The sequence below is a fragment of the Anoplopoma fimbria genome, chromosome 19 (assembly GCF_027596085.1).
Source record: "Anoplopoma fimbria isolate UVic2021 breed Golden Eagle Sablefish chromosome 19, Afim_UVic_2022, whole genome shotgun sequence".
NCBI classification, from domain to species: Eukaryota; Metazoa; Chordata; class Actinopteri; order Perciformes; family Anoplopomatidae; genus Anoplopoma; species Anoplopoma fimbria.
In genome coordinates this window covers 13,372,329-13,395,579 of record NC_072467.1, presented here as the reverse complement: position 1 = coordinate 13,395,579, position 23,251 = coordinate 13,372,329, and the positions used below count along the sequence as shown (strand labels likewise).

The 23,251-nt window shown below is 40.5% G+C and overlaps 1 protein-coding gene across 1 annotated transcript in view; it reads right to left on the bottom strand.

Moving 5' to 3' along the window:
• Positions 1-23,251, bottom strand: part of LOC129108364 (spondin-1-like) — a 93,522-nt gene that overhangs the window by 47,789 nt on the left and 22,482 nt on the right. The window contains exons 4-6 of the mRNA XM_054620148.1: positions 11,405-11,478; positions 10,357-10,479; positions 9,563-9,711 (exon numbers count right to left, since the gene is read on the bottom strand). Coding sequence (XP_054476123.1) covers positions 9,563-9,711; positions 10,357-10,479; positions 11,405-11,478 — 346 coding nt within the window. The remainder of the gene's footprint in view (positions 1-9,562; positions 9,712-10,356; positions 10,480-11,404; positions 11,479-23,251) is intronic.

The following is a 23,251-nucleotide window of genomic DNA, read 5'->3' as shown; positions in this document are numbered from 1 at the left end:
CAAATGCACTTCCTGCCATGACCGATCTCTCCCCCAGCACAGAGAAGGTCACAGTGAAACATTTCACATTTCTTTGTGTCAAACGTAAAAGCCTGAAACTTTGTGATGGAAAGAAAGAGTGGCTTTGTACAGAGGAGCTATCGGCTGCAGCTGTTCCCCAGAGAGGCCTGATGGGTACTAGCCCGGGGGCAATATACGGCCAGGCCTATGGCTCGGGGCGACGCTCGGTCCACCTGTCTTTATACTCCTGCCTCCTTTGTCTCCCTGTTTTAAAAAAGAGAAAAGGTGAGCTCCTACAGTGCTAAAAGCTGAACCTTTTTTCTTTCTTTCTAAAAACATGTTAAGCTCCAGCACAAAAAGAATCCCACGTCAAATGGCTTTTCAGAACAGCTGCAGCCATGACAGGCAGGCAGCACCTCCCCCCCTGAAGCGGCCCGCTGAGCGATGCGTGCAGAAGTAAAGAAAGAAAGAAGAGGAACCCAACTGACAAATCCCTTTTAGAGGTGAGCAAGAGTGCACCGCCGAGCCAGCCGGCTGCGGTAGACCTTGAGATTTCTGGATGCACATATCACTATCGAGGCGGAGAGTTGCATCGGCTTCATTAAAATTAAATTGACCGGGGCAGCTGATCGCACTTCTCCGCATTAAAGCTGATACAAACTGCCAGGTGGTCAGCCGCTCTTGACATTTCCCTTCCCGTGGGATCGCACCTGGTTGAGAGCTTGTGGCATTTCACAGGGACTAATAATAAGGTGGCTTCACTTTTGTTCACATGTGTCAGTGCACAGAGGCTTTAAAAAAAAAGGGGTTGCAGATTAACTCCTTGCTCGGCAGCTCTTCCAAGTTTCTTCAACCTCCCACTCGTGGTGTGATCGTTAAGACGCTCTCGGCCGCTAGTGACATTTACGGGCGATCGATTATTAGATGTGCCGTGTAATTTTGTTTTCTCGAGAGCAGGTGACATTAAAATAGATACTTTTAGTTCCTCAGGTGAAAAATGGAACACAAATCTGTCTCTTCTTAACCTGCTGACTTAAAATGACCTCAGATAGCCACGTTTATAAAACCACCAGCCACTCTAAAGCTCATGCTGTCATTTGTCAAAAACAGTACGTGCACCTCATTCTGACAGCTTCGGTGAACTGACAAAAGCACCTCCGGGTCCCTGCACGTTCAAACTTGCTACGAAGCTACGTCAACGTTGTCGGCATCTAGAGGAGTCTATTTCCAGAAAGTAGTCAGGGCCGTGACTCTCAGCTGGTGTGCGTCTGTGTGCTGTGGTATGTACAGAAACTGTGTGCCTGGAACCTTTTTTTTCAAAACGGGGCTTCATCACACATATTTTCCACAAGCTCATGCATGTCCAGCCCCCGTCCAACTGGGCCTCCGGCACTCACATGCAGGGGGGAATTTTGATGGACAGCACCGATGGCCAAGTTTTAAACAAAACAAGCGAGAGACGACAGATTTAGGTCACGATCTTACAAAGCGATGCACGCAGCAGCGATTCAATTCTCCAGGTTTACACTGGTAAGATGGAGCAGGGTGGTGTGTCAACACCCGTTAAGCGGCTCAATATTTGCTCGCAGAAAGCACCTGCGAATAACGCCTTGGTTGTCAAAATGCTGCCTCATGACTTTCATGAACAATTTGACGTTTTTTTACAACAGGCTGAAAAGTTTGACGAGGTGCCCCTCTGACAGAGATGTTCTGGCTTGTACTCATCATCATCGTGGTGGGAGCTCTCCGGCCTCGTCTTCCCTGCCTGTCTATCTGTCTGTCTGTCGGTCCACATGTGCCGAGCCCAGGCCTGTGTTAGTTATTGGAGCGCAGGTCGGCTCCGGGCGGGAGGGGTTGGTCTTAAGGCTTTGTCCACACATCACCACAGCTGATTGCTCTGCTGGATGGTTGGGATTCTCAGCTAAGACAGGGATTACTGACCCATGTCGGCTTCCCACCTTTTACAGCAGCCACTTCGATGTTCGCCCGGCCTGAACTCGGATACCCTCAGAGGGTTGAAGAGATGTGTGTGTGTATTTGTGTGTGCTTCAGTTTGCTTGTGTCTAAAACCTTGAAAAGGAAACTTCAATATCTCTTTCAACAACCATTGAGAACAGTTTTATCTGCAAGGTGATTTATGTGCATGAGAACACACACAAACTTGAGGGGAATTACAGTGATCTCAGTCATGCTGGGATGCTGGTGAATACAATTAGTTTGTTTCCATTCATGTGCCAAAATTCTTTGAATAATCACCTTAGAATCAGGCTGCTGATGGTCTGAAGGTAATTTGACTCCAAGAGGCTATCTGGCAAAGTGTTATTTATCTCACAATTACACCTCAACTAATAATGTTACATTGTGAACAACAAATCTGGAGAGCTGGTAACGATGACAGCACCAGTGCTAACAGCTAACACACAGAGGTCCATTATGTTGCTTTATGGTGCGTTCATCTTTGATTCAGTAAAAATGCGTATTGGGTGAAGGTAGATTATAACGTTATCTTGATGTATTCACATGTAATCTTGTAAATTTCATTGTATAAATACAGTTGTTTAAAGGAAATGTTTTCATAGCAACATAAAATAAATAGAGAGGGAATTATGGCCTGTTTAACTGTATTACTTTAGCTCTAAGTTGCTTATATTACATATATAAAAATACTTACTCCAAAGATTTTTTTTGAGCAATAAAAATACAAGCATTTAATCCTAGTCATTTGAAATGTGCATTGTGTTTTTATGCAAATAACCAGTTTGAGTGACTATAAAAAAGGAAAAGGAAAACATTGGAGACCTGTTTACCAGCTGCTATAAAAAGACAAGAACAAAAGATCTGTATCAACTTAGTATGGCTCATTGATGATCGGCAATCAGTATCGGTGGAAAAACCTCTTAAAGGTATACTTGAAACGAAGGGAAGACGGTGCATAGCTAGAGAACAAGCCTCCTGCTAAAGGGAAAATACAAGCATGGAGGATGAGCCAGCATGCTTGGAGGCATCTCGGACGGTTACTGAGGCATCTCCAACATCTCCAACTTTCACCATTTAACCACCGCAACCCTTCGTCTTGGGGTTGGGCAATCATAGTTTCAGTCTTCAAAGCTTCATTAATAACATTGATATTAACATTTTATTTATTAAAAAGTTACAGAAACATTGAGTGCAGCAGTCAAATTTTCTCTTCCCCTCTCAATCCTTTTCTCTCTCAAATCACACAGATCTCTTATTGTAATTGTCTGTGCTCAGTCCAAAAGACATAATTGTTTTGATTATGTTGTTCATCTAACCAACTTTTCTGCTACAATCCAAGATTGTTGCCATTAAGCCTTAAAAACTATATTTTCACTGCAGTCAAAGAGCTGTGACCTGTGAATCTGACGAAAACTTTGCTGAGGAAGATATTGGTGAATGAGGCCCAATGTTTCTAAAACCTGCAGGCAGGCAAAGGTCTTTATGCCAAAACTAAAGGAATCATGAGGATATTCTGTAGTATGTTGTATGTCAAGGCAGATAACTTGAACTTGAGCTTAACTAGTAAGCAGTTCATTTTCTTGATTCATGAGCTACTCAGCTAAAGAGGCTAGCATGATGCTAGCCTGCTGTGTTCAGGGTTGTCAAGTGACAGTTGATATTCAAAATGGTTCACATTGTACATCAAATTGAGATGATTTCTAAAATACAGTATACAATATTAAGACAGAAAATACAATGTGAAACAACTTTAAGTGAGTTCAAAATTAGACAACTGTAGAGGATGGAACTATGGGGATCATGTTCTCTACAGAATGAGCTAACATTCCCTAAAAAGAGTAGAATCTCTTTGTGATGTCATAGAACCCAGTGAGCATTCAGTTATATCTACATGCTTCGTCTTATCGTCACTACTTGCTGTCTCACAGAAAATCTGAGTCATTTTCATATATGCACAAAGTTTTGTGATAAATTTAGCCTAGCTTAGCACAAGGCATGATACAAGTACTCTGAAATATGTATGGTATAAAATATCCTGACTTATGGATCAACATGTTCACAGGATAGAAACAAACGTAAAAACACGGGGACAAGAGCTGGCAAGGTAAGAGCTGATATCAAGCCAACTAGAACTGGAGCAGAAAGCTAATACATATTCAACATTGTTTTATTTTCATCAAACAGGTGAAACCCTTTGTCAACTCTGCACCAGTTGAAGACCCCCCAAGAAGAGGGAGCTTATATACTTCCCTATTGCTGAGGTGGGTATCGTCTATACACTAAAACAAAAGTCTTGTATGTTTTAGGGACTTACCAACTTTATCTACACAGGACAACATGGAAAATAAATGTTGCCTGAAGAAAAAGTCTTACAACAACTTTGACAAGGTCAGTACAAACATTTTACTAGTTGATTATGGCTTTCACCATCCACCATTGGAAACCAACATATCTAAAGATCCCAAGCTGACATACTGTGTGTATCACTTTGCCTGTAGTTTGTATGAGCCTCTGCTCAACCTGCAGCACCCATGGGGTTGTAATCCTCTCATAGAGATACCATAAAAGCCTGCTCTTGACCAGGCACCATCTCCTAAGAAAAACACCAAAGCATCTTCTCTGCACCATTCTTTTCTTTGGAAACACACACTTTGATGAATCTGTTTTTTTTACTAGAGGTTTGGTACATCCCTGGGCTGATGGGCACCAAGGTGTTTGGTCTCATGTTATTCTTCAGGCAGACTTTCAAATGTGTGCTGTGGAAGATAACCGTCTTCATGGTGACCACAGCTACTATTATCTTTACAAGAAATACTTCCTTTTGCAAATTGCTAGCATGTAGACCACAAGAGTACTAGGCAATGAGCCAATCAAAATGTAGCAGGGCAACAGGCAACAAGACGCATGTGGCATCAATATTGTGCCATTCACTTTCAGTGCCAAAGGGATTGGGCATGCACATTGTCGTTTTCCCACACTAAAGGTACTTGACATATCGGCCCTTTGAGCAAAAAGCAATTAATACACCATAAAAAAACTGCTCTATCCAGCCACTGATGTCTTGTTACTGCATTTTAGATACATTTCTAAGTTACAAAGTACCACTAAAACCACACTTTCAGCCATAGAAGATACATTTAATATTTTTGGACATCCAGGAATTTGCCATTAACGGCAGTTTTAAACAGTTTGGGCTAGAGTTTATCCCTCCAGACTGTATCAAATATCTTTCCTTACCTTACTGATCAATAATCAATCACTGATTTTTCATATGGTTTTGCCTAATTTCCACCTCTTTCTAAGCAGCATTTTCTGCTGCTGGCTGTCTCGTCAGTTTGCATCACATTGTACAGAAGTTCCAGCCTCTGTACTTAATAATAGTGTTTTATATTGATGATTACTGGTTTGTTCTCTTTGCAGCAGGAGGAGGATGTAAGAGCTGCCTCTACCCCCTACCCCTCCCCTGTGAGAGATGTCGCCGATGACGATTAATTTGTACCGATGCAAGCTGTGATTAAACTTTACTCCTGCACTTTCTTCAAACAAAGATGCAGTCAAAACAGACGAAAGCGGAAGAGGAAAATGTTCATCTAACCCGTGAGAGCAAAAACATCAAATCCTCTCTGGTGGCACAGAAAGCTGATGTGACCCAACTCCGTCAGAGATTTGAAGCTAAGACCAATCATACGTCAGCTCTGATGACGAAGGTACACTATGGTAGAGGCCATCAGAGCTTAAGACAACCTTCTGCAGTTAAAAGAGCAAAGAATCAATGAGCTGAGGTCTGAGCTCTTTTGAATGCAAGCGAAACAGCGATTAAACTCCAAGATACACCAAAGATAATCTTGGGAGACGTGTGTTAATGGAAGTACTTTGTAACGGGACACGACATTGGCAGCAAGGAGAGGCATCAATAAGTGCAGCTACTGTATATTGTCTTTCCTCCTTCTCTCTATCTCTCTCTCAACCCAACCGGTCGAGGCAGATGGCTGCCCACCAAGAGCCCGGTTCTGCTCAAGGTTTCTGCCTGTTAAAAGGGAGTTTTTCCTCGCCACAGTTGCTCCAGTGCTTGCTCGTGGTGGGAAGTGTTGGGACTCTGTAATAACAATATCATAAGGTGTCAGGTTCATTTTTTTATATGCCATGTTTTCAATGTTAAATGTCTGTGTTTTTTCTGATGTTTTCATGTTTTGTCATGTTTGTTTTATGTAGAGCAATGGACTCTAGCACTGTGCTCAAGACAAATGTCCCATCAGGGGCAATACAGTTTACTCTATCTACTTGATTACATTTATTTAAATGCACTTTCTTTTATATTGAAATGCACTGATCCTCTTCTTGCATTACTATCATATTTGTTTGAATTCTCCTACAGGCACTTGTTTTAATACTTGAATTTGATTAAGCATAACAATGGGCCTCATTTACCAACTGTTCTTAATAATAAATGTCTTCATAACTCTTACTTTGGGATTTGTTTTTAAGTAAGAAGATAATCTACACACACTCATTACATTACAGTCATTAAGCAGACGCTTTCATCCAAAGCGACTTACAATCAGTAGCTCAAAGCTTGTATTACATATCATTCACAAGGCAAGGTGCCACCTGCCCATCAGACTAAGATTCATACAACATCCAGGATGGATGGTGTTGGGAGCAACTTGGGGTTAAGTGTCTTGCCCAAGGACACATCGACTGCCTGAAGCTGGGTATCGAACCGCCGATCCTCTGAATGGAGAACGACCCTGCTCTCCTCTGCGCCACAACCACCCCACTCAAGAGCACTCTTACAAATATTCAGTGTTGACATATTTGTCCAAAATAATTGGTTTGTGTTTTAGTAAATTTTGCAGTTGTATAATATAGTATACAAGTAGTTATATAGTACTATTAACAACTTTTGCTAAAGGAGAACCAAAAGAGAGAGAGTCTAGTTGAGTAAAGCTGTGTTGTACCATGCAATGTAAATGCGGCACTAGTGAGCTGAACGGATGAAAATAGGCGTATTTGGGACTGACAGAGAAAGACTAGCTGTTTCCCCCATTTCCACTCTTTATAATGAGCCAATCTATCTTGCTGCTCGATGTAGCTTTATATTTAATGCACAGATATGGCAATAGTATAAATCTTCCCATCTACCTCTTGGCAAGAACGCAAGTAAGAGTGTTCTCCAATGTAGAAAAATGTAATTATGTTAAAACCATGGACATGCACAACAATTGTGATTTTTCTACCAGTTCACCGATGAGCACAAAACAAGAAACAATAGTCATTTCAACGAATGGCCTTTGGTGCAGAAATTATTATTTGAGTGAATGCCAATTATTAGCATTTTCCAACTTCTCTAATGTAATGATATGCTGATGATTTCCTGTTTTATATCTTTTTTTTTTGTTTCATACTGATGGTCAAACAAAACTAGAAATTGTAAATAAATATTTAAAATTAAGATCTGGATGGATTCTGGACCAATATTCTTGACTCGGCCTAGAATTGAAGTTGCAAAATGATTAGTTGTAAAAAAAATATATAACGGAAAATCTTTTAAATCATGGCGTGTATTGTTGAACTTGTTGATACATACTGCTTCTGAACTTGAAAAAATAAACCAGCTCGATTTCAAGTAAAAACACAGTTCTCGTGTTGAAAGAAGAGTCACTTTGTGTGGTCTATATTTTGCCAAGTGAATGCGAAATAGCGCAAGACACAAAACCATTTTGATTTACGGATTAAAGAAAAGACCCCCGTTACCAAGTCCAACAACTCAATAGACGACATTCCAGTGTACAGTGTACAATCGAGCTGTTTCATTCCACAGCTCAATAGCTTACATTCCAGTCTACAGTACACAATCAAGCCATCTCATTCTGCTATGTTACAGGATGAAGTTTCCATTGTGTCAGGGTAGTTAGCCCCAGAGACAGACAGAGCCAGCCAAGAGAGGAGTTAGGGCTGTCCGTCAGCCTCTAATGTCTCCACACAACAGCCCAAACCTAAACTGACAGGCACACACCATACTGACAGCCCACTAACAACACGCTATTGTTCCCTCGCAAATGGCCAAGACACACCTTTCAGAGCTCACAGAGACAGAAAGAGAGAGAGAGAGATGGAGTGGCAGAGAGACCATGCACAGAGACAGCCATATACTGTGGGCCTCAGCACACAAGTAGCATACATATGTCACATATAGCTTAGGGTTGGTCCATATGGATAAAATCTTCTATAACAATACATGTCATTTTACACTGTGATCATTTAAGAAACTAATTATAGATAAAAAATAACCAGATGCTGATGCCTATGTTATGTATGCTCAATGTTCAAAAAACTTGCAGTCCTCAAACCACTGGATGTTGTCACAGTTACTTTGTCCACTTCTTATATACAGTCTATGATTGAAACAGAGATTATTGTAAAAATATATAATGTCAATCTGACAAATTGAATCCCCCTCCCCTTAATGCATTTGTGAGAAAACTAGAAACCCTTATTGTTCGGCGGATTGTGATACCAAAACACATTCAAAGAATTGGATTAAAAAAGCATCTATGAAAAAAAAGGCCATTGACTAAAATTAAGCTGTTTGGTGACTTTGTAAAATAAACTACTGTACAGTAAGATTAGCAGTTTGTCACTCAAGTGAGACAGCGGAGGCTCTGTGAGTGAACTTCGAGTCGTCTACTATACAACATGGTGAGCTACATTATTTTCCCACCAGTTCAAAAATAATTTCACATTAGTTCTCGTTCATTCAAACTTAGCCTTAGGAGGATGGTGTTCAAGCTTAAACTTTAAGAAGTAGTTCCGTACCATGCTATAAATAGTTTGCCAAAATATCTGTTGGCCAATTTCTATCTTCTCACAGTACATATTATCAGATTACCCAATCCTTTCAGGATTTGAATAGATATGTAAGCATTTGACTCACCTGCATACACACATACTGACAAGTATGCTCAAGCACATCTCTCAGCTGTGTCCTCTCATGCACACATACACTCTTGAGAGACTGAGGCAACAGCCTGTTCTCTCAGGGTACTATCCAGTGGATGCCTTCCAAAAATATCTGATCCCCTAAAGGCATAGTTGACTCAAAAGTAAGACTGCTGATGTTTTCCAAAGGAATCTGATTTCGAGCACAATCCAGCACCAAGCACTGTCAATATGCATCTGGTTTAATGAGAAGGATAATGGGATGGTGAGTGAATGAAGACTGCCTTTGTTGGGTTTTGCATGATGTGGAAATGAGAATTTCACTATATTGCACATTCATTAGCTGCCATTTTGACAGAAATGATTGTGTCATTATGGATTCCTTGCCTCAGTCAGTCATTAACCCTGCAGTATGTTGTAATAGCCCCTGACAAATGATTCTATATAATGATGATACCGTATCTAGATTCTATTTGCTCTGGTGAAGGTTGGAGTCTAAGTATGTTTGTTTTAATTGTTTTTTTTATGCATCACATTTTTTACCATTGGCATTTGTTTTTAGTCCAATATAACTTTCAGAGTACACATAGAAACACATGTAACATAAGTGCTGTTACATCAGCAGAGGCTCCATCTGATCCCCTACCTTCTGTCGTATCTGTTCCTCCATCTTGATGGGGGAGCCGAACTCAGCGACCTGACGGACGCCCTCGCTGGCGTAGCCCCCGTACTCCCATAGCACGTAGCCTCTGGAGTGAGACGCACCAATCAGAGCCGACCAGTGGTTGGCTCGTCCTGAAAGACATTTTAGTTTGTTTATTTTTCATTCACGTTTGAGTTGTTTGAATTCTGATGAGCATGTCAAGAAAGAAGTGAATATCAGCTGATTGAGTGAGCAGCTAGCTGGTTGTCTGACATTGTTTTTTGATATAATCTGATTGGGACAATAAACACATTTATGAGTTTGTCAATTAGAATTTTTCTTAAACTGGGAGAATTTAAGAGATTGGGCACACAAACGGGGGTTTGTGTGCCAGATTATTTCTTGGCTGGGAGCAGTAACTTAATGGAGGTTGCCAGGCAACTAGTTGCGACCAAAGGACGTAACTGTATCCAGCCAAGATATAATACCGCACATAACCTAAACAGCAAATTGTGGTTTTTACACTTTTTCTTTTTTTTGAGAGATTAGAAAAAGATACACAATATGTTTATTAGTTCGCTTTGGCTAGAGCAAAGCTAGATGTTTCCCTGTTATACAGTTGTTATGCTAAGCTTGGCTAACCAGCTACTGACTGTAGCTTCAAAATCCCAAACACTTTCTTTATGTGTTATTATTTCAGTAAGATTACTTTGTATTTTCTGACAAAACACTCTTTGCTATAATCCAATGGTGCATCCAGACTTTTTGGGCTTTGGCAGCCAACAGTTTGAACTCACTTGGGTAGTCTTTGGGATGTACTTTCTCTGACCAGTTGCCGAAGAAGGTGAGTCTGTACTTTGCTGTTCCGCAGGCGCAGCACTCCATAGCAGGAGCTTCTGTGGCCTCGCCGAACACACGCTCTACAGGGAGATGGGACGTGAACATGAACAATTTTAAGGGTAGACAATGCACAAGACAAATAAATGATAGAAAACAGAGTGCAGGAGCTAACAGGCAAACAGAAATCCCCCAGTGTGCAACCTCTGACATTAAATTACCAGATAAATTAATACAATTTGCACCCAGTGAGAATGTCACAAAACCAACATCCCTGGAATGAACTGGTATTTAAATGACACATTAGCTTTGACGCAGAACTCATAAATATTCAAATATTGGCCCTGACCAATGTTTTGCAAAGATAGGTCAAGGGGAGTACTTGAATATTTATGAGTCGCCAAATTATTCGGAAGAAAATCCTCACTTGACATCTAAGTTATAGCAGGATGAGTCAAACATCGGAGGCGCCTCACGAAAGTCAGCAAATGGAAACAGGTTGGGTTGATTGGCTTGAATAATAGCCTGGAAAATTAGATTTGGGTGAGGAAGGGAAGATTTTATGAGTAAAAATCCCCTGAGATGAAGTTTGAAACATATGTCCAGGCTTTTTATTGCACAATAAACGTGTGCTTCAGAGCTAAAAGAGTCCCGTGGCCTCGCTGTCTCACTGGTGTTTATTTGGGGGGCGGACAGCTCTCCAAATCTGGCGTGGCACTTTTCTCTGCAGTGAAATCACAGGTAACATAAAAGCTTTGGCGCTGGTCTGTTGTAAAATACAAAGGACTATTTAAATATACAGAGTCCCATGAGATCCATGATTTGTTGTCCTCACAGTTTTCGCCACTGCCTCTGTTGGCCTCATATATATTTTTTTAAACAAAGTATAGGAGCTTTTCTGCTCCAAAATAGGAGGGAGAAAAACTAACAGCAGATGGAACAAGGGATAATGGCACCATGATGGGCGGCCAAGGATGAAAAGTGGAGATGACGGGCAGCTGTCATTACCTTTCTCACACAGTCGAATAGTGAGAGAGCCTTCATCCTGGAAATAAATGATTCTCTTCTGGACAATACTGGCCCTGGAGACACAGAAAAAAAAGAGAAATTATGAGTTGGATAGTATGAGTGGTGCAAAAAGTGCATTAGATGGATAATACTGTCGTGTGTTAGTGTGTAATCCTTGGTGAGATGGGAAGGTAATGAGTTCCCTGATGTTTCATAGTGGACACGGAGTCCACATTTTTTTCCACAGCGTTGTATTCTCTGGACCTCATGACACAATCACACTGCAGCAGTACGAAATGTAACAGAGCAATCATACCCACAGACATGAAGGAGAGAAAGAGCTGGAATTACAGTCGGAAGCAGGAATATAGATCTTTACTCAGACCCCAATTCTAACTTATGAAGTTATATTGGCTGGGAAGGAAACTGCCCCAATGAAAATAGGTTGTTCTAGCAAAGGCAGTAACATTCCTCTTCAGTAAAAAATGAAATACATTTCTCATATTGCGCAGAGAGAGCTGTAAAGCTTTGTGTGATGCCATTCCTATGGAAATTCTGAGGTGAAAAGGAAGATATAAAAATTGTCAGGGAAACCATAAAGCCTTGCAACACTTTACCAATAACTTTGTAATAGTTTTACATTCCACTACAATAAAAGTTGCATACACTCCCAGTACTTTACATTCCTTTAAACAGTTCTGTAAGTTTGCACCTACATTTTCTTCAGATAAAATAGCTCACCTCTGTCACAAACTGTTGGATGAAAAATATGTGGTTTTTGCATTTCACGAACCTTGTTTTCAATATAGAACTAACATCACCTGTTAGTGACTTAGTGTGCTCTCCTCGGGTAAACAGCACCTTTGCTATTTCTCTACTAAGTTTTCTGCTTTGTTCTGGATGAACACCCGCAACCTTCTATTTTGAGGTGGCTGCTTCGTATGCAATTTGTTGCGTTTAAAGCTCTATGTTTTTTCTTATTACTCTGGCACACCATAGTTCATATTTATATTGACATAACTTCATGTCATTAAAGCTAGTTGTACAATTCCTGCTTTTGACACATGGACTCTGGCCCTGCGATATGGTCCACTGCAGCAAAAAAAGAAAGAATAAAAGATCTGCAGAGAGGTTAAAATGGTTCAGGATCTGTACTGGCTGAAGGTGGACTACAGGCTGGAGTACACTCTCTTGACCTTTATATATGCAGGACCGTAACAATGAAGGAAGATAGCCATTGCGTGGTTATGCGTTGTTATGGGCTTGTGTATGCTGCAGCACTGCTGATTATAACAAAGGCTGGTCTGTACCTTCATTTATTTTAGTTATTAACATGTTAAATAGGCAATACATTTTTATATACTATCTAATTATGTATGTATTAATGCATGTATGTGAATATGTATGAAATCGTGTGTTCAGCAATGTTTGATAAATCACTTAAAATTGTTATAGTTTTTGTGGTTAATGTTCTGATAACAAATTAAGAAATAAACGCATCACAGACAGGAATGCATGCAAAGGAGAAAAAAAGAGATGCTTGTGCGAGGAAAAGCCACTATAGGAGCTTTGTGGCCAGAAACACTACCGTAGACTACGATGGGAGGCTGTATATATTCCTTTAGACATATGTTTCCATAACACTATATTAATTTACCGATATGTTCCCTGAGCTGTGTGTTCCCCTTAGCCCATTTTTCCTCAGCCCTATGATCCATCAGCTGCTTGTTCCTTCAGCCCTGTGTTTCCTCAGCTGTTTGTTCCCTCAGCCCTATGTTCCCAGGAAACCCTATGTTCCTTCAGCAGTATGTTCCCTCAGCCCTGTGTTCCCTCAACACTATGCTACTGCAGCCCTATGTTCCCTCAACCTCTCAGTTCCCTCAGCTCTCTGCTCCCTCAACCATAAGTTCCCTTAGCCCTATGTTCCCTCAGATCAGTACCTCTGTAGGTGCCATGCGATTATTCTGAAACTGCAATGGCCCGAAAAACATCGCATTGGATCAAATGCCCATTTTTCCGAAAGCCTGATAATCTAAAAGCAAATGGCCATTGCCCAGAAGGCCCCTTGCTCCGAAAAAACAAACAGAAATACATGGGTTATTATTATCCAAAAGAACTTCACAAGATTGTCACTGTGGTGATGTTTTTTGTTTCTTCCATGCATACGCATGATCCACCCCTGCTCTGCCTCTGGTTGGCTTACTCTGATATTCTTACCCTTACCCCAACCAATCTCACTCCCCATGCCTAAACCTAACCAACACTACCAACAAGTAGTCGCCAGACGGTCTGATAGTGTTTGTGCATTATCAGCGATTACAGATTTTAACATGGGGCTGAAGGGACATTGGGCCTAACTTGGTTTGGAAAAAAGTAATTGGTGCTGAAGGCACAGAGGCCTGACTCAAAAAAAATGATATGGTAGACCCATATCTTTCAGTTGCCTCAAAACTATTAATACCCTGTACCCTAAAAGCAAAGTTTGTTGACAGCTGACATCCAAACTGTGACTGTTGCAGTGTTTAAGGATAAGCTTTGCTGTCGCAAGGCCTAAAATATTGCAGATTTTTGCTTTGGAAAATGTCATAGAAAAACACTGAATAATATATAACTGAATTACATGAATTGAAATATGAAGCAATTATATAACTACTATTTTTCAACAAGCAGTCTTTGTGTCACAGCAGTAAGCTCTTGCCTCTGAGAGACATATAAAAGTGAGCTGAACAACACTGACTGTGGTGACAGAGGAGGGACTGCCGCCATTAAGTAGGAGTTATCTGTTATATTGCTCCTATAAATCTTACGCAGACTGAATGGTGCAATACACCCTGCAACATGGGTTGACTGCTTGGGCATGAAATTGAAAAACAAAAGTGAAATAAACTGAATTATTGAGCTTATTAAATTATTTAATAGTTTCAATGAGGCCAATGGTCAACTGGTTTATTTATCAAATAAATCCATCAATAAATTCAACAATAAATCTGAAAGACATTTTTCCATCTTTTTACTGTGCGCTTTCTGTCAAATATGATTCATACCTACAGTTACACTACTGCCTGTCTTTATTTAAGATATCCCCTCTTCACTAGACGTGTCTGTTCAATCTGTGCATCAGTTTGCGAGTCTCCTCGGCTCTATTTTGAAAATGTGTCAATTACAGGCCACTGCACCTCAGAGAAGGCAGACAGTAATAGAGATATGTGTAGGAGGGAACAAGTTCTTACAGCGTTGCTGCATTTCCCTCTGGTCCTCCAGAGGTCATAGATTACTTAATATTTATTTATAAATTGCAACGGAGCTAGCGTCTAAAAGCAGTCTACCTCACATTAACCTAAAAATTCTTAAGTGTTGAGTTGCTACCCCACATTATGACATTTTCCACTGAAGTTATAATGTAAACTTAACTATAACCAAAGTCATAAGGTTTTTTAGATGCCTAAACTATCCAAATGTGTCTTAAACTAAGCATTTGCTGTAATGAATTTAATTGGAATTATTTTGGCTACTTCACTACTCGTCGTTATTAACAGATTGACTAAAAATTTAACACCTGCATCTATGGACTTTTCATTTTACTTTTTTTTATGTCAACTTGGAGGCAGTGGAGCTCATTGCAAATATAACCCGGACATATATAAGTATAAAGTTAAAAAAAAAAGAAAATGCTAATTTAAAAATCCGGCAGACACAGAGGATTCATTTAAAGTCTCTACTATCTCCTGAGAAAAGCATCTGGCTCTCTACCTGTTAAATGCTCCAGTGAGATTTTAATTTTTCAAAAACAAACCAAAACTGTAAAGTTGATTGCTGTAAAACCAAAACAACAAGCTGAAAGATAGTACAACTGTCTGTACAGTTCAGGGAAACTGCGTAGTTTGGAAATAGTTTTCTGTTATTTACCTGAGAGGGAACCGGAGGGTGAGCGATACGCTTCTAGTTAATACTTATTGTGGTTCCCCTTTCCTTCCCTTGTCCCATCCTGTGTTTATCATTATGGTACTGCTGATGAACACATGTTAAACTGTGTCAATTCTAGGAAGTGCTTAAACAGGCCCTATTATGCTATTTTCCGAGTGCATATGTTTATCTCAAGTTACAGTTACGACATGTTTATATGCGTTAATGCTCATAATCCGCCTTGTTTTTCTCATCCTGGCTGTCCTGCAGCACCGCTTCTCACCCTCTCTCTGAAATGCTCCGTTGTAGCGCTTGCTCCTCCCTCCAGAAAGCAAAGTCTGCTCTGATTGGTCAGCTTGCCCGCTCGGTTGTGATTGGTCAACGTTTCACATTTCAAAAAACTCTTCTCCTGGAGTTTCAGCTCCATCTCCCTCTCTTTTGTTGTTTGAGGGCGGGCCAAACTAGCCGGAAGGAGTTTCCGTTACATTGTGACCTCATAATGTTATGGAAGTGAAGGAGAGAATTCAATGGAGCTGTCTCAGGCTGCTCAGGAGCAGTGATTCTGAGGGGGAGGGTAACTCCTTTTAGGCGTGGACTTCAGGTTTTACACTCTACGGACCTTTTACATGTACAAGAATATATATAACACACTAAAGGAGAGGGAAAAAGTGGAAAAGCATAATAGGGCCACTTTAACTCCAACAACTAATGAATCATAAAAGACAGAGCCTAACCAAACCACTTGACTTCATCACAGAGTGCAGCATCTCGCCTGCAGCTCCACGCCCCCTCCCGACATCCACTCAATGTCAATATCTTCCCCGACAGTGAGACTTGATCGCTGCTCTTTCCTTTGCCATTTCCCCCGTTGATTGTGAGAGTGTGCGCCAGGCTTCTCCCTTTAGATCTGGACTCTCACATTGAGTAAGCCAACCCTAGTGCAGCCTCTCTCTCTGGAGACGCCCTCTCTCTCCGACTGTTCAGTCAAGTAGCACACCCGTGGAGCTGCTGTGGGGACATTGCCTCCGGCTCTTGCTGATGTACGGCAAATGCTTGGCAGCAACACGTAAAGCAGATGCCTCTAAGACGGCGCTCTACTCTGAATAAACATTGAAAAAACGAAACAACAATGCAAATGTCGCCTATGGTAGGAGTGAGAATATGTCTTGGTGACAAACGCTAATCTTGAAGCACTTTAAACAAAGAATATTAATTCTTCCATATCTACATTTTCCCATCTGTTCCCCACCTGCCTTACTGGTGTTGACAATTTTTTGGTCTTATTCCACTCCCCCCCTCCTTCTGTTCAGGTTTCTTACTAAACGTGCTTCCGTTAGCATCTCTCGCCTCATACATAATAAATACATTCCATTTCTCAGCGACATGTTGGCTGACTTCTCTTCTGTGTACCCTGGAGCGGCCTGGACGACACTCCCATGCTGTTTGGATTCATGAGGGGAGCTCCCCAGAGAGGAGCGCCAACATATAAGCATCTGTGTGACTGTTCATACAATCATGTTTTCTCTCCATGACAAGTACTCCTGACTGCAATAATAAACAGCGCTGGAGTGGAGGAAACCCCACTTCACGTTACTGTACAAAAAAAATAATCAGCTCATCCTGTTTACTTTTACTGTGTTTATTTATTTCCACATATACAAAGAAAATGAGTGTGGAGATGGTACAGTACAATTTATTGCTAATTATGCAGAATTCCGCCCTTTATGAAAACATGATATCTATAAAGTCGCTCCTCTGTATCTGATTGAGAAATTTGGCCACAAGGGGCTGTAGAATACAGCTTGTAGAAAAACCAATTATGAAGTAAAGAATCAATTCCTCCTGATAATAGCACAAACATGCTAGTTATATATGTTAGGAATTAAAGCATTAAGTTAATTAAAAAAATAAACAAGGTAAGCTTGGGGATTTGATGGGTGAATGCCAACAGGAGTGGTAATAGAATAAGGGTATATTCAACGATTATTAAAAGACTTGGTATCTTTTTTCACATTTTATGAATACCGCCAATGTAATACGATTTTTGAGTATAATTATGATATGATTCTTCCATTGCACTCTGCGCTTATTTAACTGGCCTTAAACTTTGACGTTTGCAACCCGATCGTCATTTCAAGCTCCTGAAATACTGCATTTCAATTAAACACAGTGCCGTCTTCAAAGAGCAGCTAAAACATGCCCTTTAACATCCACTGTCTGATTATCGGCTGCCTTAAACTTGGTGAGTAGCCTATTCATTATAGTTCAAGGGGAAATTTCAACTTGACATCAGTGGAGAATCTCAGAGAGGGCCTTTGATGAATCAAAAACCCATTTTGGGAAAAAGTATTACCCCTCATTTTAAATCTAATTATATTCTAAAAAAAAACATGGACTGAAAAAGTCCAAATTAACCTTTCCATTTCCACTGCAAATTGGGATCATACCTCGGTGAAATGCTGGATGAAAAGCATGTGGGAAGGCTCTACGATTGGTGGTACCAATGTAAGTTGGATGTCCTTGCTAATGCAAATAAGAAACGGGTAAGAAATACTTTTTGACTCCAATTTATTAATATACAGAAAGAAAAGGAAACAGCTACTGTAACAGCAACTATAGGCTGACGTTAAAAAAAAGGATGATTGAAAGGTCTTTAGTTTTCTAGTATTTGGAAGTAAACCAAAGTTGAAAATTTTAACGATATAATACGTATCATGATACAGGGGCTATGATATTGCAATATATTGCAATACCATATTTTATTTTATTACCTTACCTATTTTTAACCAGATAAGTCAATTGAGAATCAACTCTCATTTACAATGACGCCCTGGTGAAGAGGCATGAATACAATACAATACAACAAATAAAAGTAAGACCATATATTGCACATTTTTTAGACCTTTTTTTATCTAACCTGTTATAATATGAAGAACACATTGCCATATGCATAGAACCTGAGTGAAAGAGTTACTTTTGCATTTGCGTTTATCACAGTCCATCTAACATCCAACATCTTATCACTACTTTTTGTGCAATCTGAGCCACTGTCTGCTAAGTATCTTTACATTAAAAACATTTATTTAAATCAATAGAGTTATTTGGAATCTATACAGTGTCACAAAACATACTATTGTAATATTTAAATGTATAAATATTTGCTTACTTGTCTAATATATTAATAAATATACCTAATTACTATAATTTCAAAGTTATTACAATTCATACTATGGGCAGCAGTAAAGTCAGGAGGAAAAGTAATTAGGATATATTTATAGGGGAATATGATTGTGGCATTCACTGCATTACCATGGCTAAAAATATAGTGGGCACAGCACACTGTACCCGAGTGTGGATGGCTTTTTTTTTTTTTGCATTGTTGCATTGTGAACGGTGTTTTTGGCTTAAGTTGGAGGTTAGATAGAAGGCCTAAGTCTAATGGTCACGTTTCACTACTGCTTGATAGCGGCACTACACTACACAGGTCAAAAGTTGGGCTGGGCAATATTGAGTAAATCCATTATCACAATACTTTTGACCAAATACCCTGATATCGATAGTGTAACGATAATGTTGGGTTGACCACAAAATATTTACACAATAATATTTTCGATAAATATCAATAATGTGTTTATTATGACTAAGTGGAAAAGGCAAATAATAGAACAGCCATGACGTTCAGAAAATTACATCACTTTACTGTAATGCAGCCTCTTTAAAACCAGGAGAAGACAACACTTATTCCATTATTACGATAACATAAATCCAAGACGATATCTATACTCATATCATGATATCACATTGCTATATCCACCAGCCCTAGTCAGGAGTTCATACAAGTCATCAGCAATCAACATGAATCTACATACAAATCTTTGGAACATCAGGTCAGTAGCAGGCAAGGTACCAAAGCGTCAAAATCACAAACTTGCTTCCCCACAAAACAATAAGCAATACAGAGAGAATGGATTCATATCAGCTGGAGTTTACTTCTGTATTCATTATTCGTGGGTCTTCACAGTTGCCATCAAACAGCAGCCCAGGTGTTCGGCTTTTCCGACAGCTGAACACACTTGAAATAATCTCATCCCTGTGATCAATACAAAAAGGCTTGTCTCTGTCTGTGAACGCGTCAAGACACAACAGTTTAGATCGTTCTGTCAAGCAGCTTTTCCCGGATTCTCGCGGTTAAACTTGTATTGTCACAGAGCGAGCAGACGACTGACTGGTGGCCACTTCCTCGTCCCGGAGGGCTCAGCGGCAGAATACTGATGGGTAGACGGAGCTGGAAGGTCGGTGCGAGGTGGAGATGTGATGAGCAGACGGCCGGAGGGCAGCGACGGAGCGGGAGGAGGAACGTAAGTGTGAGCTTGATAACGAGATGAGGAGTGATCAACAGGGCAGCAGAACTTTGATTGGAAAAAAACTGTTTACCTCGCCCTCTTTCTACACACACACACACACACACACACACACACACACACACACACACACACACACACACACACACACACACACACACACACACACACACACACACACACACACACACACACACACACACACACACACACACACACACACTTTTCTCTCATCTCTCTCTCTCTCAATCTTTCTCTTTGGCTCCAGGTGGAAACATTTCCCGACACTGAAAGACTTTTCAGGACTTTCTGGAGATTAAAGTACAGATTTAAGCTGAGCTCATCAGACCTAGCAGAAGGACCTTGGTGACCCGGGGGTGGAAATCACAAAATAACAAACACCCTCACTCACGATCTCACACTGACGGTGTACACACCCCGTCGCACCCCGAGGCGCTCGTGTACGCAGGCGTGTCATGATTACGAAAGAGAAAAAAGTCAAAACAAGGCAGAAATATAATTTAAACGATTATGCTGAAAACCACCTCATCGCATGCAGCAGTTGAAACTGGATGATGCTTTGAAGATGGAGAAGGGAGGGAAATTGTGGGTGGGTGACTCACCATTATTAAAGCAGGCTGAGAAGTTTTGACAGTTTCCCCCCATGAAGCTGAAGTGTAATCAAGTTGTTTCCTACCATACAGTCTCAAGATATAAACAAAACTTTCAACTGTTTTCATCTACAGAGGTTGTCAAACCTGAGGTTGGAAGATAATTTCATAGATCTATGTGTGTGAGCGTTTGTGAGGTGTCTTCTTTTGAAACTGTGAAAGTGATTTGGTGGGTAGAATCAGATATCAGCATTAGCAATAGAAGCAACTTTGCTTTTTTGCTCCAAAAAGTAAAAAGAAAAAAAAAGATGGTTGAAAAAGTACTGATTCTTAAAGATGCAAAAATGAATTGTATCCATGGATCAAATGACTGTGTGTATAATGAAAGGTGTCCTTCTAGCTCAATAAACAAGAGAGAATTATCTGGTTTTTGGAAGCACTGGAGAACCAAAACCAGGACTGCCAGAGAACACTGTCTCTAAAGCAGGGGTCTCAAACTCAATTTGGCTTGGGGCCACTGCTGGTATTGTCGTCTCATAGGAGGGCCACTTCAACGTTCAAGCACTACAAGAAAGCGCAATATTTTTGAAAAGTTACTTTTTTATTTCCATGTTTTTAATAACTTATTGAAACATTGCACTGAACCAACACATACAATCCCTGAATACATTTGTGCTTTATTCTATTTCTTGCCAGAGACCTGGCAGCGCTTCTGCTCACACAGCTGAGCAACATTTGCCCTGATCAAGGTTACAGTAGAAACTCTGAGTACAGCTTCAACATGGGCATCATTAAGTACTTGCATTTATTAAAGTTCATAGTCAAGAAAAGTTTTTCACACAGATACGTGCTTCCAAAAAGGCACATTACCCGACTGAACATTTTTGACAGCTCAGGGAAGGATGGAAGTAATTCTCTCATGAATTGTCCAGTCATGTCTGCTTTTCCCTGTGCCTCTCTGAATTTAGCTTTTAGATCGCTGTTGCACTGCAAGTCAATAAGTTCCATTTGCAACATACTTGGGACACTCTCCACATCAGCAAACAGCTGGAAAGTGTCACAGCGTGCCTTGAAGTCAGCAAAACGCTGATCAAACTCCTGCAGAAGGTTTTCACTAGCACAGGCATATTCACCACCACTGAAGGCTGTGCCCTCCTCCACAAGAGACCTGCATGTTGTGAAATGGCTGAGATATTTTACAGAAAGCTGAGTTTTCCACAATTTCAGTTTAGCGGTGAAGGCTTTCACATTTTCATAAGCTGCAGTGATAAGCTGACCAGGGCCCTGGAGCTTCAGGTTAAGGATGTTCAGCTCCTGTGTTAAGTCCACTAGGAATGCAAGGTCCATAACCCACCCTGGATCATCAGGTTCAGGAACATCCATTCTGTCATCTTCCATGAATTTCTTCACTTCTGCTCTTAAGTCAAAAAATCTCTTCAGGACACTACTAAATTATGTACTTTTACTAAAGTAAAGTACATCACCATATGTTGTAAAAAGGCCCTGAACTGGCGGTGCTGTAAACTCCTGGACCTGATGTAACTGATACATCTCAGGACAACAGACATGACATGCTGCACAGTGCCTGTTGGTGTACGATGCAGTGCAGAACGACTGCTGGATCTGCATTTTCCTCTAACTTTCTTTGAACCAGCGCTACCAGTCGGTCATAGACGGGCTCCATCCGTGGTGATGCCCACCAGTCTGTTCGCACAGCTCCTGAAATATATCCTTGGCTGTGGTGCGGCCGTGCATTGGACACAAACTCAGCAGCTCTTCTGCTTTATCGGGGACTGTTGTTGCCGACGGACAGGTGTCGGTATGTGACTGCAGACCACATTAGGCTACATTATTTTCTTACTTTTCTTTTATCTCGCCGCGTACGCATCACTTTGATTTATTTTGTCAGAGAGAGACATATATACGTATAATGTCCCGCTGGGCAGCAACTTAAAAAACTTTATTTTGGAGGTGTTGTGAACGCAGCGCTGGGACGAATGTCCGCGTTTAATAGAAACGAGGCAGCCAGCCAGGCACGGAAGAGAACTCTCCATGGCAACGCTGCTGTCACTCTCCATGGCAACGCTGCTGTAACTGTCACTCATTGAGAATGTTTCTCTGCTTGCATCAAGCCCGGTCGATGTCCCGCCCCCGAGAGCCATATACCCACCGTGATTGGTAGGTTCGTTCAGCTCCGCACACAACACTGTAAAGTGCCATTCATATAAAACTCGCGGGCCGCACTAACATTAAACTTTCATATTAAGGTGGGGGCCACAAAATATCGTGAGACCCCTGCTCTAAAGGGACTCATGGGTCCACAGGGACCGCCAAAATCAACACAAAATGCAAGATCTTTGTAGGAACTTTAAATAAATGAACAATTGTACTCATTTCAAGCAAAAAACATGATGTTATACTAAGCATTACCAAGTAGTTTTGTTGCATTTCTGTAATCCAAGATAAAATACATTTCCCTAGAAACGTAATTGAGAATGCAGTTTAGTTGAAGGGGAATGTAATTTTTAGAAGACAGGGTTGGAATAGTAGTTTTGTAAAAGTGTGGTCTGAAGTTGTAAGAACTTTATAAGGTGACAATATGTTGTGAAGCTGGTTTTTAGCCCCCACTGACCAAGCTTTCACCAGTTGAACCTACAAATCACTGATGACAAATTGTCAATTATTTTAATCAAGTATGAAAACTTAGGTGTAAAATGTTAATCAGCTACACCTATTATTTCTGTTTCTGATACATAATATGATATAACATATCATATCATCTCAATTTCAGGTTGTAGATGCATGTCGTGAACATTAATTAGGCTGTCAAAAGGGGTCAGAAAATCAATTACAGATCTAAATGTAATCTTTGAGTTATTTATAAACGTTTCTCTCAAACCTTTATTTGATCCACGAAGGGATTTGACTAGAAGAGCAGATTTAATACTTGATTCGTATGTAATTAAAAAAAC